Source organism: Mercenaria mercenaria, chromosome 2 (assembly GCF_021730395.1).
Source record: "Mercenaria mercenaria strain notata chromosome 2, MADL_Memer_1, whole genome shotgun sequence".
Classification (NCBI taxonomy): domain Eukaryota; kingdom Metazoa; phylum Mollusca; class Bivalvia; order Venerida; family Veneridae; genus Mercenaria; species Mercenaria mercenaria.
The window spans coordinates 46,890,897-46,909,281 of record NC_069362.1 but is presented as its reverse complement, the minus strand read 5'-3'; the positions used below and the strand labels follow the sequence as shown (position 1 = coordinate 46,909,281).

The following is an 18,385-nucleotide window of genomic DNA, read 5'->3' as shown; positions in this document are numbered from 1 at the left end:
CTGAGAACGACCTATTCATAGCCTCGTTCTGACGACCCTTTCGCCAGCCAATCAGAGCCTAACTTACAACATCTTGCAAATCTACATGTAGCCTTGACTTTTGATATTTACAATTCTTATGTCGTAAAGTATCAGATAGCTGGCTAGCTCAGTCGATAGGCTACTTGCTTCGTAAGCGAGGGGTCCCGGGTTCGAGCCCTGGAATGACTGCACATTTTTCTTACTCTTTGACATTCGAACAAGTCGTCTGATTGGATAAAATAAAAATAGCGATACTGGAAATCCAAAATATACAGAAGACGAATGTGAATGGGTCGCTCTCAGATCTTCGTTTAGAAGATCAAGTACTTTAGTCAGATTGAAAGTAAACAAACCCCTACACCATTTTACCATCCATAGTTTCCACTCATGAATGCACTCAATTCAGGTGATAATTGTTGATATAACTGTAAATGAGAAGCTCCAACAAAAATCATTTTTTCAAGTTGTGTAAACAATTTAACTTGTAAGTTAATGTTGATATCTGAAGTAACCCGTTTACTTTGTTTACAACAATAACTAAAACACCTTATAGTTTGTTTAAGGTAGTTGACCTGTTAAGAAAATCATCAAATCAAGTAATCCCTATATGCTTTTTCAGCATTAATTTTATTCGTTTTTCACGGAAAACAATGATCGTGATAGTTCCGCCCAGATAATGCTGAACTGCGAAAAATACATTGCAGAGAGTCAATACATATCAGCTACCTTAAAATGTTATAATCATTATAATTACAACCACTACCTGAAAATGTTGTAATTTCATTTGATGACAATGAGTTCGTCTGTTACATTATTTGCAGCAAAGTACTCCTGAACAGTTAGAGAAATGCTTCAAAATGACTAAAACTCTTTCAAAATGATTAAATGAATTGATGAATATAACCAGTTTCCTACGTTTTACACAAACGTGATACAAATTTAACTTTTTTTTTCTAATTTCCCATTGTTGGACATACACATTTTACATTTTAATATATAAGTTTTGTGTAAACCAAGGTATCATCATTGAAAACAATAAATAACTGGCTAAAAGATCAAAACTTAATAACGTTTCTTAATGTGTAAAATTTCTTTAGAGGTATTTATGCATTATTTTAGTTTATTTTCATGCACTTCTAAACTTTCTATCAGGGCCTCATTACAACTTATACAGTAATTGTCAGCGTAAGGCATGAGAAAGATGTGCATGTTGTATATAAAATACAAAGAGATTTTAAAAAATGTAGGTCATATTTTGTCTGCCGGATCAGTTGTTGGGAAAAGGACATATTTGATTTTTCTTTCGCTTTTGACCAATGTTTTTTTTTTGTTTAAGTTTATTGGTGAATTCAGAGTGGTTCCGCTAAGATTTTCTTAGGTATGTACCATATAGACATATATCATATTTTGATCAAAACAACACAGGAAATGAGAAGAACAGAAGACAAAAACACATAAGAAATCTGTTTAAAGAGTTTTCTGGAATTCTGAAGGAATAGCTTGAATTTTCACAATGTTGATTGTTGTCATTCATATCTATTATATTCAGCGACACTGTTGCTGTTGCAACAAGACTGCTGTTACCTACATCCTTTGCCACTATCTGGAAAAAACATACACAAACGAAAAGTTAATTTGCACCAGATGGTGTTTTCTTCCCACTATATTTCGTTAGTGTGTTAAACATATCACGTTCTTGTCACGAAGCTGTAACCTTTAAGTGAAAAAACATTTTTTGTCGTACTTTTTTTCTACTTGAATTACCAATGACTTGTATAAATCTTATAAATCAGAGATTACTAAATGCTAAATTTTCTTAAAATCAAGATCAATGTACACATCAATCAACAACAACCTACCAAAATGTCTATTTGTTTATTTTTTTCATAGTCCAAAATCTCCTTATTTGCTACTCTGATAAGTGCTGAACCAGATTTGCGGATAATTGGAGGAGAAATGATAAAATCATCGCACACACTTCCACTGGGATACATAAGTGATAGGTTTATCATGGCGTTAGAGTCCTGAAAAAATAACTTTAGAGTATAAATTTGTTATATAATAGGTTCAAGCAATGATAATTACCTTTTTTCTCATAAGGTACAGCAATTATACAACTGGATTTAGAGAGATCAGATAAAAGAACTTTAAAACATAAATGTAATAAGTGTTGCTTATCAGTAATTGATTGTAATTTATGTTAAATGATTTGATCCAAATAAAACTTTGTAAAATATCAGACCAACTATTAAATCAAATATATCGTATGACACTTCTTTTCACCATCGATAATCTACTAATAACTACCGCTTAAACATGGTTTAGACGTACGTGACTTTTTCTAAGGGATACATCATACCTTGTCATGGTCGAAAACTAAAATAACTACTGGATCTATAAGAGTAATTGGAACATTTCTTGGAGCATTCTCTTGGACTTCAGCTATGTACATATTATATTCAAATTGTGGAGCATTATCATTTTCATCTTCTATGGTAATTGTAGCGTCTGCTGTTGCATTTGTGAGACCGTGTTGGCCATCAGGATAGAGATCCATTTCCTGGGTCTAAAGATGAAATAACATTTATCACGAGTAAATATCATTGAATTGTCCTCAAAATGTTTTTAAAACGTTATTAAAGCACTTGAAAACACTGAAATAATCTGTAAGTATTTTAGAACGATGAAGACTAAAGTTTTCCGTTTAAATAAGGTACAACGTACCAGAATTGTAAGAACACAGACACCAGAAACATGGGCGATATCGTCTTTATCTCTGTCAATGGCTTCTGAAGTACTAATTTGGCCTTCTTGATCAATGCTGAACAATCCTGAGCACCTACCTGAAACCGCAAAAGTGTGATTATAATTTCTGAACGTGGGTATGACTCTGTAATTTATTCTTTTGACTGGTATTTTGTATTATTAATTGTGTTTGTGTATTTGACCGACCAAAACTGGCAAAAGGCTTCAAATTGAATGGCTTCCAATATATTCCTCTAGAGGTATAAGTACACACGGATTAAATGCTTATAGCTAAAATCGTACCATTCCATGGTATGTGTACTTTAAGAAAGTTAATTCCAACAAAGCCATCGACCGCAGTCCGCCAAATTTGTAACAAAATGTTTTGTTGATTGTGGCTTATTTGGCAAGTAAAGGTATTTATGTGGTATTACAAGATACCTTTTAATAAATGTAATTTTTGTGACCAAAATATACTTTTTCTCTGCGTAAAATGCTGACCAATCGTTTTAATATCTTAGATAAAACAACAATATATTAAATACAATGGGAATATTGTTTTTATGCTACCTAGGATAACCTAAAGGTTATTAACAATATACCGACAAACAAAGTCAAGAGATAAATTGAGTGCCTTTGGTGCCCAAAATGTCTGTTATTTACATTCAGGCATTAAAGTAAATATCTTGTCATGTCTTATGATAAATTCAAAACTGGAAAGATCGTATTTTTTGAAAATTGGCACAATTCCTAATTATGCATAACAGGAATGGTACTGAGAGTGACCGCAATCAAACTTAAGTCACGGAAAATGTGGACAAAACAGTAACAAATTATTTCATTTATACCATTTAATATTCTCTGTGTATCACGTGTGAGATTAGAAGTTCGTTAAAGATTATTTCTAATATTTGAATATCTTTTCGTTCAAATCTCTTATAATTTACCCTCGGAATGTTATACGTAATAAATCAATAACAACCTGGAAGAATAGTGTAATTTACAGGATTTGGTATTCCAGTATCCCCGTCCCTAGCCGTCACCTTCAGAACTGGACTATTCTGAAATAGTTCAATGCAAATGTATTTAGCTTGAAGCAAAGTTATGCAAAATAAGTCATACGGATTTTAAATTTTATATACATGTATGTTAAAAGTTATATATATGTTACTTTGCAGTATGAACATTGATACTCACACAACACTCTGAGAGTGCAAAATTAGACACGTTTATATACCTATATATTTCAAAATACGATTCTCCTCACATTTTCATAAAATGATACTTAAACATTAGGTTTAGTTACCTTGTTGGTATTTTCTTTGATTGTGGCTCTGTATGGTAAGCTTTTAAAGAACGGAGGTTTATTTTGGACGTCCAGAACTCTGATGATGAGATCTGCTGGAATGCCTATGTTCCCCGTACCCATGTCATCCTAAAGCATTGAATAAGTTTTATGTGAAAATATCCAAATTAAAAAATGGACAAGTTCATTATGGAAATCTTGCAGGGTAAGTGTTAATATGATGTCATATTGAGAAATTTGTTATAATGCATACAGAGAGAGCGTTAGAATTCACCTTTTCAAGGATACATTCGATCCCTGAATCTGGATTTAACATTTTTAAATGATTTGACTTATTCATCTTTATAAAACCAAGTCTCAAAATTAGGTTCAAGTACGGCAATATGATCACAATACTGAGTCCAACTGTAAAATATATTGTTTAAAGATATATAAGTATAATAAAGAAGCATGTCTTTGAAAATAATATAAATAGTGCACAGTCAACCAAGACGGTTGTCAAACAGGACACCATGTCTTTGTTTTTCAAGTGTTAATTCACATACCAAAAACTAAAGGAAAAACTTTTAAAAGTAGAAGACTTTGATGGTATGTTCATTTTCTTTTTGAATTAAATTGTATCTTATTACCTGCGCAAAAACATCAAACTGGTAATAGTTGTTATAACTATAATCTAATTCTTTCGTTAACGTGACTACAGCCGTTTCAAAAGATATGCTGAAGTGTGCATTATAGTCCGCTGCTGTAGAATTAGACTGAAATGACAAAGACTGAACTTATTTAAGAAACTGGATTTCATTAACTAAAGGTCTTATCATTCGTATCAGACTGTAAAGTATTCAAACCATATACGTATCAACAGCCTTTAATTCGTCTCAACTTACTTAGCATGGTATGTAAAAATTTCATAATATTATGTCAATATATTAATTCTTATATAACTGATGTAGCATCAGACCCATAAAGTAATAGAATTATTATTGGTAGAGAAAAGGAAGATATACGCTTCAGATATATAATATGTTAAATTTGGTCTAAATGCTGTTTTATAAAGCTTGAAGTATTCTGTAAACATTCAGCGGACATTGTATGCCTAAAGATATCTGTTCTTTGAAATCTTTGTGCTAAGACTTGATGAAAATGCGCCTGATACAAAATTAACAGTGATCCATTACGCGCTTTGTACATAAACGTCACCATATCTGTTTATTAAATCATCATTTTCTTTAGCCGTATGCAGGACAATCACTTACATTAAAAAGAATTCTAAAGTGGGGCACAGTTTTTTAAAGTTTCCTTTCTTCAGAAAACTCCATTTCGTTCACATTTAAATCGGTTAGTTAAAAGTCATACCAAACCTAGGGCTTTGCAAATGTGGCTTTGACTGTTCATCTAGGAAAAGAACTGTTGAAAAGTCATTGTTGAAAAGTTACTTACCTCTGTGTTGGGCTAAAAAATAGAAACAATATAGTAAATTAAATCATATGTTGGTTTGATTTGATCATATTTTTTGCTTCTAATTTGTATACAAATACACAAACCATACTAGGCATTGACTTTGAATATGAAAATAAGAAATACCAATATCATGCACAAATGATAAGTTTTTATTGGTACTTTTAATCCAGTTTATATAAATAAAAGTCACATAATTAAAGAAGTTATTTCGAAAAACCCTTAAACTTTCTTTAGTACCAAACTGTAATTTATCTTGAAGTTTGTCATTTGTTTGAGTAATGTGCTGAATTTTGTTTGGATGAAATGTAGGTTATTTATTTGTTTAATCCACATGTATAAGATCGAGCCATATTTCAACGATTAAACACCAGATACGACAAAAGTAAACTCATTAGTAAATTCCATTTCAATATGATATATATTATGTTTTTTTCAGTGGTTTTAAACAAAATTTAACCGTTTTTGTCGTGGAATGTCACGCGTAATTACGTCAAGCTGTCCGTGTAAAAATCTATGATATCTACTAATTTTGACATTTTAAAATAAAGGGGAGTGCAATTTATTATTTTACTACATGTTATTCCAATTAATCACACTGATTTTCTAGTTTTTGGTAATATCAAATTTAATTTCACGAGTACGAAACTACTCTTTTTGAAAGTAAGAACATTATAAATTATAAATGATCGAAAACTGATTGATCATGCATATAATTTCTAATGAGAACACAAAGATAGACTCTTTATATCAAAGTGTAACTACGTTACAGTAATCTATCCAATTCAGAAAACTTTGCATGAAAAAATTTGGTAAAAACCGTTAAAGATACATACCAAAAACGCATTTTCACTATACATGTAAGATCAATATAGTTTTTAGTTTATACTAATTTGTTTTAGCTCGATTGTGATGAAAGCCTCAAGCTTATTGCAACGACTCTCGAGTCCGCTTCCTGGAAAAAACATTAATTGTGTCATATGGAAAGTCATGGTCGTGACCCCAGTGGAGCTCGAACCCTCGACCCCTGGATTGGGCGGCCGAAACCTTATCCGCTAGGCCACCGCTCCTCCTATAGTTTTTGAATATCTTTCATTTTCTAAGTTAGCTATGTAGCTGTATAATGATTCTAAAAAGATCAACAGCAACACAGTTTACATATTTAACTATGTAACATTTTAATTGATATATCACTCAGACAAGGAAAGATATTGTAATCTGACATTTGAACGCACACATAGCTTTGGATTTTTCTCCATTTTTACTGTGTACTGTGGTCTACATCATGAACTTAATAAAACATTAAGATTCGGAGGCATTTTATGTATATAATTATAGTACTGGACACAACCTATGAATTTAGATTTGTCGTGTTCAATCGTTTCCTAAATTACATGTACATGTATACTAGGCAATGATTTAGTACTTTATAAAACACGAGAAAAAAGTCGGTAGGATAATTCCTTAGTATAATCAACAAGATTGCTGACCTGAGAAAGAAATTATCAGACATACTTTGAATTGTTTTTTTTTTTCAAATCTCGGCTCATCTGCCATTTATGACTTTCAAATTATTAAGTTTGGTTTTCTTCCACATGATAAAACGAAAAGTAGTTTGGACAAGTCAGAAACAAAGTCTTCGGCGTTTTCTTTTACAGAAAATAGGTTTTCAAAGATACTTAAGGCAAAAACAACTTTGCATATGATTACCTCCATACGGTAGCGAATTCCTTGTGTACCAAAGAAATTAGTGTCAATATCAGTTGCTGTTATGTGCGTAAATGTTTCATTTCCGAGGAAAGGCAGCTAGAATTGAAGTAGAACAAAGTAGATAACAACCAAACTCTACACATAGGTTGCATGTGATAAGCTCAATTCAAAATTCTTATATGAATGCGTTTGATATGCATTTACTTAAATAGTTATTATAATAACATTTCCCGCATTTAAAATAAATATTATACCTCTTTTATGTTCCAGGAATAATGTGGGGTTTTGAACACAGGTGAATTGTCGTTAATGTCCGAGATGTATAACACTGTGTTGAAATTAACCTAAAAGAAACAAAAGACAATCAACACCATGAGAAATAGTTTAAACCGTTTCTAACCAAATCCTGTCTTTTTTACTCTGATTATGTAAACTGGAAAAAGTGCCCCATAATTAAGATATTCAAATCATTATATATCCAAAGCATTGCAAAAATATTTTCAGAAGTTTTTTGTCAATATAACGACGAAGAAGTCTGATATACATCTGTGTTTAACTTGGTGTTTTTATCTTTATTCTTCTTGACTAAACGTTGACCCTGAAGAGCCATTTGTAACTTTAAAGAATATCATTGTTGTGATAATATTTTATTCATACATTGACTTTATTTTTGGTTAGAAACTAATTAAACTAGAGGTGCTTTTGAGAAAAGCGCATGTATCCCACAGCTGCCCATATGAAAAATGTCTAGTTTCTCTAGATGGTATAGACGGGTGGATCCAGTTAGATGGTCTGGATGAGTGGATCCCATCAGTAATTCAAGGGCCATAAATCAAAAATGCCTGGGCGGATTTGGCTAGTTATCGAACTTGGCAAAGGTCTTATGGCCAAACACATTTGTTCAAGTTTGGTGAAGATCGAAAGAGAAATGTTCGACTTAAGAGTGCGGACAAGAGTAAAAAGGCGGATTTTTCGGTAATTCAAGGGCTGTAACTCCAAAATGCCCGGACCGATCTGGCTAGTTATCGAACTTGGTCGAGGTCTCACAGTCAAACACATTTTGTTCAAATTTGGTGAAGATCGGATGAGAAATGTTCGACTTAGACTGCGGACAAGAGTAAAAAGGCTGATTTTTTTCCATAATTCAAGGGCCATAACTTCAAAATGCCTAAACCGATTTGGCTAGTTATTAAACTTGGTCAAACACATTTTGTTCAAGTTTGATGAAGATTGGATGAGAAATGTTCGAATTAGAGTGTGGACAAGAGAAAAAAGGCCGATTTTTGGTAATTCAAGGGCTATAACTCCGTGACACCTAGACCGATTTGGCTAGTTATCGAACTTGGCCGAGGTCTTATGATCAAACACATTTTATTTAAGTTTGGTGAAAATCGGACGAGAAATGTTCGACTTAGAGTGCGGACAAGCTTTGAGACAGACAGACAGACAGACAGACACACGGACACACAGACACACACACACAGACTGGAGTGAATCAATATGTCTCCCACTCTACTGTGTGGTGGGAGACATAATTATCTATATTGAGAACAAGAACAGTTTCTAGGATTTCATTTGCTAGAAGCAGCAAAATTAATATTACCTGGTTACCAGGGAGGTCAGTCGCAAAAAGCTTTAGCTCGACGACACCTTTCCCTGGAGACTGCAAAAGTAAAAAGTAATGTACTGAAGCTAATATATAAAAATATACAATCGAGCGATAAATAAAAACAATACAAATATCATGGACATTTTTTTCGGCGCAGTTTTTGAGGAATTATTTCAGAAACAAACTTTTAAAACACTGAGTATGACCTTTATTGCATCGAATTAACTGGTCTGTTAAAGAAATACAGAATGGCATAAGATTTTAAAGATTTTAGAAAAGATTAACACACTTTGCTTAAAGTTATAATACTGGCCAGGTAAGATTCCGTAGCGAATGTAATAGAAAAATAATTTTTCTACCAGAACGCATAAAACTTCCGTTCACAAAGACATTGGCTGGATAGATTTACTTGTAAATTATTAGATTCCGCCGATGGAGACGGATATAAAAATGTTAGTTTCGATTTTAGTGACACAACCGCCATCACTCGGATACATCCGTAGCTACACTAAAGGAAGTGGCTAATCGTACGGTCCCGTATAAATAGTGAAATAACCCGGATTAAATACAGGGAAAAAAAGATGTGGAGAAAGATGCTCAAGTCTTTACATTTTAATAATGTCTATAAACATTTAAAAATCAATAAAAATAAAGAAAAAAATAACCGGTTTCACCCGTTCAACGCTGGATCTTCAGATAAATGACGTTGTCTCCAGTCATCGACGTCATGACGTCATAAATGTCGCTTGCGTCTTAGAAATGACGCCGCTTATGTTTTGTACAATTACTTATTTAATTTATTGGCAGGTTAGAGACCACCAATTTTTTTCACATAGACTTATAATGTAACATTATGGCGTGTACGGCCTTCCATATATCGGAACATGTATATCTAATTACAAGTGTTTCAAGAACAATCATAGTTCTACCAAAATATCGGACGAAAAACATATGTGTGTTGATATTTTACTCTTTATTTCGAATTTTCGTACACTTGTCCTTTTTCAAGAATATGGAAATATTTTTCTGACTAAGTAATATCCATGTAACATTTATATCACAGGAAATGAATAATGTTGACGTTAGTGACAGGACGTCAACATTATTCATTTCCTGTGATATAAATGTTACATGGATATTACTTAGTCAGAAAAATATTTCCATATTCTTGAAAAAGGACAAGTGTCCGAAAATTCGAAATAAAGAGTAAAATATCAACACAGATTTGTACTATACTTCCCTTCGGAAGATTTACAGACATATTGGAAAAACATATGAATAGTGATACTTTATTTAAGTAATTTTCGTGTGAATGAGATTACCCCTGTTTACATCATTGACATAGCGGGAGAAATTCGTTTGATAAACCCTGTTTCTCAAATTTCCCGTTTCCCCAATATAATCTTTGTTGCACCTGTTACATTTTATTGCATATATCACATTAGTGGCATCGCATGTTCCTGAAAAATTTATTTTGAACGACTGGCCATTATAAAATTTGTACCCATTCCCTTCTATTATGCGTGTACACAATTTACATCTAGGTCGTTCACATTTTCTTATTGTAGCCTGTTTGATCTTCTCATCGTATCATGCTCGCGTAAGGATCCTCTTCAAATTTTGTGACTGTCTTTTGCTTTTAATAATAGAAGTTTTTCTTAAGATTTAAGCCATCTTTTGGTCGTTTTCAAGGATAGGTAAATTAGTCCTAATATAATTAAATAATTCAGGGTTTTGAGGGTTAAATGTTGAAACATATGGTATTACTTCTTCTTTTTCTTCAAATTTCTTTACCTATAGTAATTTAGTTCTTTTAAAGGTTAATTATGCTAATGTCACGTTTTTCTAGACTTTCGGCAGGAGTGATTTCAATCTCCCGAAAGGAAGAAATTCTGCACTGGATGAGGGACAACAAAATCTTTTGAAACAAACACTTAAAAATCCAAATTATTATGAAAAACTTAACATTGACCCTTCTAGATCAGACAAGAAAAAATATTTAGATCTGATAAAAAACATTCACATTGTCTTACCACAAAGTAGTTCAATTATTTAACTGATTTCCAAGAAAGTCAAAGGAATTTTTATGGCTTACCAAAAGTACATAAAATGAAATTTGACCTTCAATTATCAGGGTTGACCTTGACGTTTTGCAATACGATTTGCATTTCTGACTTTGGCTGTTGTATACACATTACATAAATAAAACTGAGTGACTTATGGTAACAAACTAATTTTTAAGAATAAAAATAAATTTAAAATATGCCATTTTTTTGTGATCTATACATAAATTTGACTTTTGACCTTAAACATCAGGTTTGCCCTTAATTCATTTTTGATGAATTTCGTTTTGCTGAAATTGGTTGACATATATACATTTACTGACAATCAGGTAGTTACTGTAATTAAACAGTGAAAACTGGTAGTCGTTAACTTTACTCTACCCTCTAAATTTTAACAAGTGAGTTTTACCTCCCTTATCACAAACATACGTGAACAAAATATATATAGGCATGGCTTTGACACTAGTGAAATGAGTTTTCATGGAGGATATGAAATACTGTTACCAAAAAGGTATAAACTTCTTTTGGCCTCAGTTGTTGCAACAAAAGTCCGTGAGCTCTCGGACCATAGCTAATATAGTGTTTCAATGGCTTAAAGTATTAATACACATGTATCGCAATTCAGCTTAAGATTATACTAACACGTTTAAATGAAAACTAGCTATACAAGAATATCTATATACGTATGAGTTTATTCGTGTACATTGTTCTGACATATAGATTTTTCTTAATACCGTTGTTACAGTTATATATTCACTGAACCAAAATGTACATACTAAGCCACTCGGGTCGCTGTCTATAACAGACTTTGTGATCACTTGCCCTGTGATATTATTACCGTAGGTCTGATTCACATAAACTATATTAGCGGTTTCAATGTTTACTGGTCCAACACTGATTTGTTCTCCTTCATCGGAATGTATTGCCGAGAAGGCGAAGAGAACTGTTCCTAAAATAAATGGAAAAATGTCATTGTATTTGATATTGTTCTGATTTTATTGTTGCTGATTAACATGATATTATGACAGTCTTTAATGCACTGAAAACAAGCAACGTATCATCCCTTTGAAAAAATATTCAAATAAATAAAAAACGTAATGAAAAACATTGAAGACACTTTTACGTAAACGGAAATGTATACATAAAGTTTCACACATATAATTATTTATTTGAAAATTAATGAACAGCAAAATAAAACTTAATATCCAAAGCATGTACTCTATATGCTTTTTAACAAATGTATGCCAAATTAAAGCATTATTCATTTAATATTTTAGCTCATATATATATAATAGATTCTTTTCGAACATATTTTTTGTAATATTATTTTTCAATAAAACACTCAACCGCAAATTGCAAGCGACTATCATTTAGTATTTTGCAATAAACAATACTTCCATCTTCCAGACTATGTAACTAAATCAAGAGACAAGCATTTTACATATGCCTATGTCGTTATTAATAAATAAGATAGCTGTTACATGATTGGAAAAATTAAAACAATTTCAGAGTTTAGCTTGATTGTATTGTAATGGAATTCTCCCTTACAAAATGAACGTCATGAAATTATGTGACAAATAAAAATTTAGCATACAAGTAACTGCTGAACTAGAGTAATTTAACTTAATACTAGGACCGTTTTCAATATTTAAAGTGTTTATACACGTCATACCTAAGTAACTTTCCTTCAGATGGACTGTTTCCTACAAAGATTCTTCATAAGAATTAGAATGTCATCGTTGTTGACATTTCTCCTTGTGAGAGAGTACTCTACATTAGGATACGTAACTCTTGCAATAATTAGTCTAGGAGGCAGATTGTTCTTTAAGCGAATAAATTAATTACTCCCCGACACGTACAGGAAGAAATTATTACCACATCATGACTATCTACAGACGTATTGGAACATTTCTGACGATGCTGCCTTGTGTCATTTACGGTATTCAAAAATGGCGGACACGGAACTTTGGACTACTTCTACATTTTAGGGTCCGGCTTTTCGTGAATGTATCTTTGTCATGAATGAAACTTTTAGGGATTCATATTTATGCTTAAATAACTTAAAGCCTGGTGTAAGCCGGATATTTCATATCAATTTTAACATTTTACTATGTATGTACTATATATTGTTAGCGTAACAAATTTCGTCTGAATGTATCACTACGCTCAGCGTATAATGCTCTGGCTTCTTGTCAATATGTTATTTCATAACGTATATCATGTATAATTATGTGACTTTTCTTTTAAGCCGTGTTTGTACTATTATAGCCTGAAATGTAATGTACTTTTATTGTTCTCATTGTTAAATGTTGCTTTGGGCGTATCACAGTATCTAGTCTTAAGCCGGGATTTTCATTGGTCAAAGCCGTTGCCATTGGCACTCCGAAGGCTATAAATACGGGTGTCCGCGTTCTGTCAGTATTTTCTTCTCAACCGTAAAACCTTTAGAAGTAAAACTCACAGACGAGACATTTCTATTCAGAAATACATAAAAAGCTCTTTAACAAGGTAAATGAAACACTTATTAGGCAGTCTTAACTTTATTTTAAAGAGCAGAAAGTAAAATTCATAGAATAGGCACTTTTAGCCTTACAGGACAACAACAACAACAACAACAATATTATGAAGTAAGTACAAGACCATGTAAAACCGAACCTTGCAGTATGCCTAGTCTGAATTACCACGTTATGGCAGAACCAAAGAGATGCATTAGTCTACGTAATACTACTTATATTCACATACTATAATGCTTTGTACTGATGTAGATTCTATATATAAGTGCTTTGACTGAAGAACATCCCATTGCATAGGCCTAGGTCCTCTATTGTTAATCTATGACGATGTATTTATTTCTACGATGTAATATTCATTTCTACGATGCCATATTGTCAACTTCTGGAACGCACTTTTATGTTATGTAAGCATTATACGATTATTATGACGTTGAAATATTAAAGAGCTATTTTTAACCGTTCATACGAGTTCCTGTGGTAATTTGAAGGTATTGATGTAAACCAGAAAGGAGTACCTGTATATATGCACTTCATCTTAACTGATGGTGATGTACATGTATATATATCGGTTATCATTATGGTCCGATATCCTGACTAGATAGGACCGACAAAGTTTGTCCAAGGTATATGATATATAATGATGCACCTACAATGATTGTCCGATGTCGACGCATCCAAATAGGTTGTCCCAAGTATCTATTTCAACGCATCTGGTGTTAATCGCAACATACACATGTATTTGCATGCTTTATCAAGGTAGATGTTGATGTGCAAATACCAGTTATTACTAAGTAGAGCGGTATCCTGATATCGATCCCGTGTAAAAAGGCCGAAAACAGGAATAAATCAAACTAATTTTGAAAGCAAAGTCGGCCTTAAAGAACACCTCTAGATATAAAATTAATCAAAAAAAAGTGCACAGTTTTAGACCAAATACCATCTTAACTTATTAAGAATAGCAGCAAATTACCATCCGGAGTACCATCGGAAACTGAGACATATCTTGGGTTACCAGTTATGACTGGAAAGCTGCACATGCTTCCTCCTGTGAAACAAATGTTAAATATACAAAATGGCAAATTCTATCTAAGAAACTACTTCCGTTTAGCTTTGGTTTCGACGTAACGTTCGGACATTAACATAGAATCGAATGCAATTCATCTTATATGGCAAATTTTACAACGTAATCGTTTTGAACACGATTGTAATGAAATCAATGAATTACATTGACTGATATTTAAATAACCATCACTTTTTAAAATTTATAAGTCAATGTGCTATATAATAGGAAATAAACAACTTACCAATTGTTACTAATAGTATGATAGTTTGTAATTTGAAATATCTGCTTCCAAGCCACATTTTGTCAAGTAACTGCAAAAGTAGTTTTATTGTGAGCAGTTATATATCAGTTTAACATATATAATAGAAAGAGTGGAAACTCCACAGGTCACTCAGCACGACAAAAACGGAAATGTTGCAGGCTCGGTTTGACTGAGCCTGTCCATGGACGGCAGTGGAAATGCATGCTACCGTCCACGCCCTCTAGTCCCGGGTTTAGAAGAACTCAACATTTACACATGCTACAAGTACAAAAATAATTTAGAGACATCCGCAGATGTATAAGACATGTACTTACATACATGAATTGGAGAAAACATATTCAAAGAATTCTGGTTGTGAGTATATGGCACGTATATGTTTCTATTTTGAATGTGTGCATGCCTGCGTGCGAGCGTGTGCATGCATGTGTGTGCGTTGCAGAGTGGGGATGAGAGTGGAGGGTCTACATGAGGTCTATGTTTGAAACGATAAACGTAACTGAAAAACATTTATGTCCCACTGTATAGTCCGACATACTATATAACATAAGACTCTTATATGAAAATGGAAACGAGTTACAAGGTAACTTTCTAATAGATATAGACTGTGACTCAATGCAGACTTGGAGCGCCGGTATAAATTACAGACTCCGGTACATACCGGATTAACTAAATTTGAACGAAAATATCATAAATGTATATATTTTGTAACCATGGTGATACTAACCCTAACCTTTAGTCAGTAATTTTAATGCATATTGTACACTAAAGTATCATGCAAAAATATGCATATTTTTGCCGTGCGCTACAATTGATAATCACTTTCGGGCATGCGCAGAAGACCACTTCAAGTCTGCAATGAGTCACAGACACTTGGGGTTCGGACCCCCATCTACCCCGCTCTCCTCCGCCCCTGGTTAAGTTTAGCCAATAATTTTTAGCATTTTACCATGTATTGAGCATAGAAGAAGATTATAAAACGGATTTTGTAAAATTTCAGTGTGTTTTAAATAAATGTATTTTTTACCATCAATGCTCTCAATACCACAGGATTTGAAACATCGCACGAACAATGTGAATACTTGCTTGCGCTTGACCCTCGCTTTGTGTAGTGCATGTCATAAATCGGGTATCAAAATTATACGCTTCGATAAAAATATTTGTCTAAGGTGCAAACAAACAGTTCCGCTATGTAAACAAACCTCGTGTAACATGTACTGAAGCGATAATCCGGTATAATGTAATCGTAACAGTATTAATTTTGGTACCCAAGCAGGGATCAATTGGCAAGGAAGTGTTTAGATTGACTGATTTATAATATTTATTGATTTCCCGACGAAATACAAATGACAGTTGTCAAGACTGGTGCCATTTGACAGAATGGTAACAGACACGTCGATTGATACCAGTGATTCATCATGTTCATTGGTAGGGGTTAATTTAAAAGTTGAATTGGCTATAGTTTCTATTAGTGTCCGTGCGATGTTTCAAATCTTGTGGTTTTGAGAGCATTCATGGTAAAAATACATTTCTTAAAAACACGCTGAAATGTTACAAAATGCGTTTTGTGATCGTCGACTATGCTCAATACATGGTAAAATTCTAAAAATTATTGGCTAAACTCAACCAGGGGTGGTGTAGAGCGGGGTGGATGGGGGTCCGAACCCCAACTGTCTGTGCAATGAGTTACATCGATAGATATAAGGCAACATCGCTTTAAAAGTAAGCAATGATGTAACATCACAGATACTTAACAATAATTTCTTTAAACAGGTATAAGACCCGTTTCACATGGTTGATTCACACAAAATCAATTTGTTATTCCTAACGTAAGTAAAGTATACACGAAGCACTATATAATAGAAAAATGCTTAAAACGCGCAAAACAATTTCATTGTTTTGTGTTTCGGCGTTAGAGGGGCAGAACTCCAGAGTTATGTAAATGTTTCCGAAATTTAGAAAATATTTTCATTTGGTAGTAAAAAAGACAGAACAAGCCGTTCAGTGAAATCTAGGTCATCAAGGTAATAAGTAATATAAATAGAAAAGCTTGAAAACGCGTCAGTCTCGTAATGAAGTGATGTGTACAATTAAAGTAATCCGGCTACACTTTTATCGTACGGTCAACCTTAAAAATTATCAAACTTAGGGACTGGTAATATCTAATAAACGTTGATATTTGTTTTTTCAGAATTGTGAAATTTTGGTGTTTATTTCCGGATAAACCCTTTAACTATTATCATGCTTGACACGATTGATTCTGCCTTTGCGACCAGAGTGTAGATCATGATCAGCCTACACATCCGTGCAGTCTAATCATGATATGCACTGTACGTAATTCAGTCACTATCTTTTAAGTAAACATCCCTTTCAACAGTTAACAGTACTGTCAAAATTGAAAGCTGGACAAGTTCATTATAGAAATTCAGCAGGGTAAGGGTTAATATAAAATTTATTCAGATAACTAAAGTATCTGTCAGTGTTACATATAATGATAGATATAAATTTAAATAAATACATTTATCACATGTTTGACGTCGTGGGAGTGTTATAAAGCCATTAAATAAAAATGATAATACACTAGTGTAATAAAGCTTTGACGTCGACGTCGTTTATAGTATAGGTAACGTTGGTCAAATTGACTTGTTTATATAGTAAAAGAAAGTAGAAAATCTAATGTTTCGACAGGACAGGCTAACATGTGATAAAAAGAATATTACATTTGTGATTTTCCACATTGAATTTATTAAACTCGTTGAATAAAATTGATAAAATGCTCGGCACAGCCTCGCATTTTATCATTTTATTCAACGAGTTTAATAAATTCAGTATGAAAAGACACTCATGTAATATCCTCTATTTATTACATTAAATATGGCAAAATATTTGGAAGAAATTATACAATTGTCGACTTTTTCATAGGTTGATATCAGGATTTATCAACCCGAAAAGAGTTATATTCACCGAGCCGAAGGCGAGGTGAATATAACTTTTTGAGGGTTGATAAATCTTGATATCAACCTATGAAAAAGTCAATAATTGTTTTATTACATGAATAAATGTAAAGTTAGTCTTGTTATTACAATTGTAACTTTAATAAATAAATAAGGAATAAATTCAGACCAAATCAGGTTGATATTGGTTTTCCAAGCACCTATTTCGATCTATTTTTATTTTCGTACTATTTATAACCCAAGATAAGTTGATATGATATGTACTCATTACTTTTCGAACCGTTTTCAGCCAATCAGAGAAACAATAGAATACAGTCATGTAATAAAATAATTTTATTTACTCACAGGAGACAGAGAGGCTTCCTAGTAGAAATTTTTAGCTCCAGTATGCTTTAATAAATTTTGCCGCACAGCAATTAAACAGTTATGCTTTTCACAAAAATAGTTTAAACTCAGTTTTCAAAGCTTTTTGCGGTATTTGTAATGTTGGATGTTTCTATTTTACATAATAAACTGAACAATGCTTCGACCGTACACGGGTGTATGCCTTATCTATGCTCTCATCATAAGTTGATAGCCATTGTTTGTGTCAATGATGTTTACTTTTAAGCCTATAATTTATTGATTGGATAATGTATTACAGCCAAAACCACTTCACCCACTTTAGAAAAATCATTGCCTCCTGCA

At 32.8% G+C, this 18,385-nt stretch overlaps 1 protein-coding gene and 2 long non-coding RNA genes across 3 annotated transcripts in view; all 3 read right to left on the bottom strand.

Moving 5' to 3' along the window:
• Positions 1-8,960, bottom strand: part of LOC123562726 (protocadherin-23-like) — a 34,854-nt gene extending 25,894 nt beyond the window's left edge. Inside the window, exons 1-6 of the mRNA XM_053525647.1 lie at positions 8,841-8,960; positions 7,492-7,581; positions 7,238-7,333; positions 5,510-5,521; positions 4,702-4,827; positions 4,073-4,201 (exon numbers count right to left, since the gene is read on the bottom strand). Of these exons, the coding sequence (XP_053381622.1) occupies positions 4,073-4,201; positions 4,702-4,827; positions 5,510-5,521; positions 7,238-7,243 (273 nt within the window). The 5' untranslated portion in view covers positions 7,244-7,333; positions 7,492-7,581; positions 8,841-8,960. The remainder of the gene's footprint in view (positions 1-4,072; positions 4,202-4,701; positions 4,828-5,509; positions 5,522-7,237; positions 7,334-7,491; positions 7,582-8,840) is intronic.
• Positions 343-2,889, bottom strand: LOC128555099 (uncharacterized). Its single transcript, XR_008369788.1, has 3 exons — positions 2,746-2,889; positions 2,381-2,587; positions 343-1,624 (listed from the first exon to the last, which is right to left on the bottom strand). It is a non-coding gene; the product is annotated as an uncharacterized LOC128555099 (long non-coding RNA).
• Positions 8,961-14,290: 5,330 nt separating the features above from the next.
• Positions 14,291-18,211, bottom strand: LOC128548483 (uncharacterized). Its single transcript, XR_008367087.1, has 3 exons — positions 18,044-18,211; positions 14,727-14,796; positions 14,291-14,467 (listed from the first exon to the last, which is right to left on the bottom strand). It is a non-coding gene; the product is annotated as an uncharacterized LOC128548483 (long non-coding RNA).
• Positions 18,212-18,385: the final 174 nt, after the last annotated feature.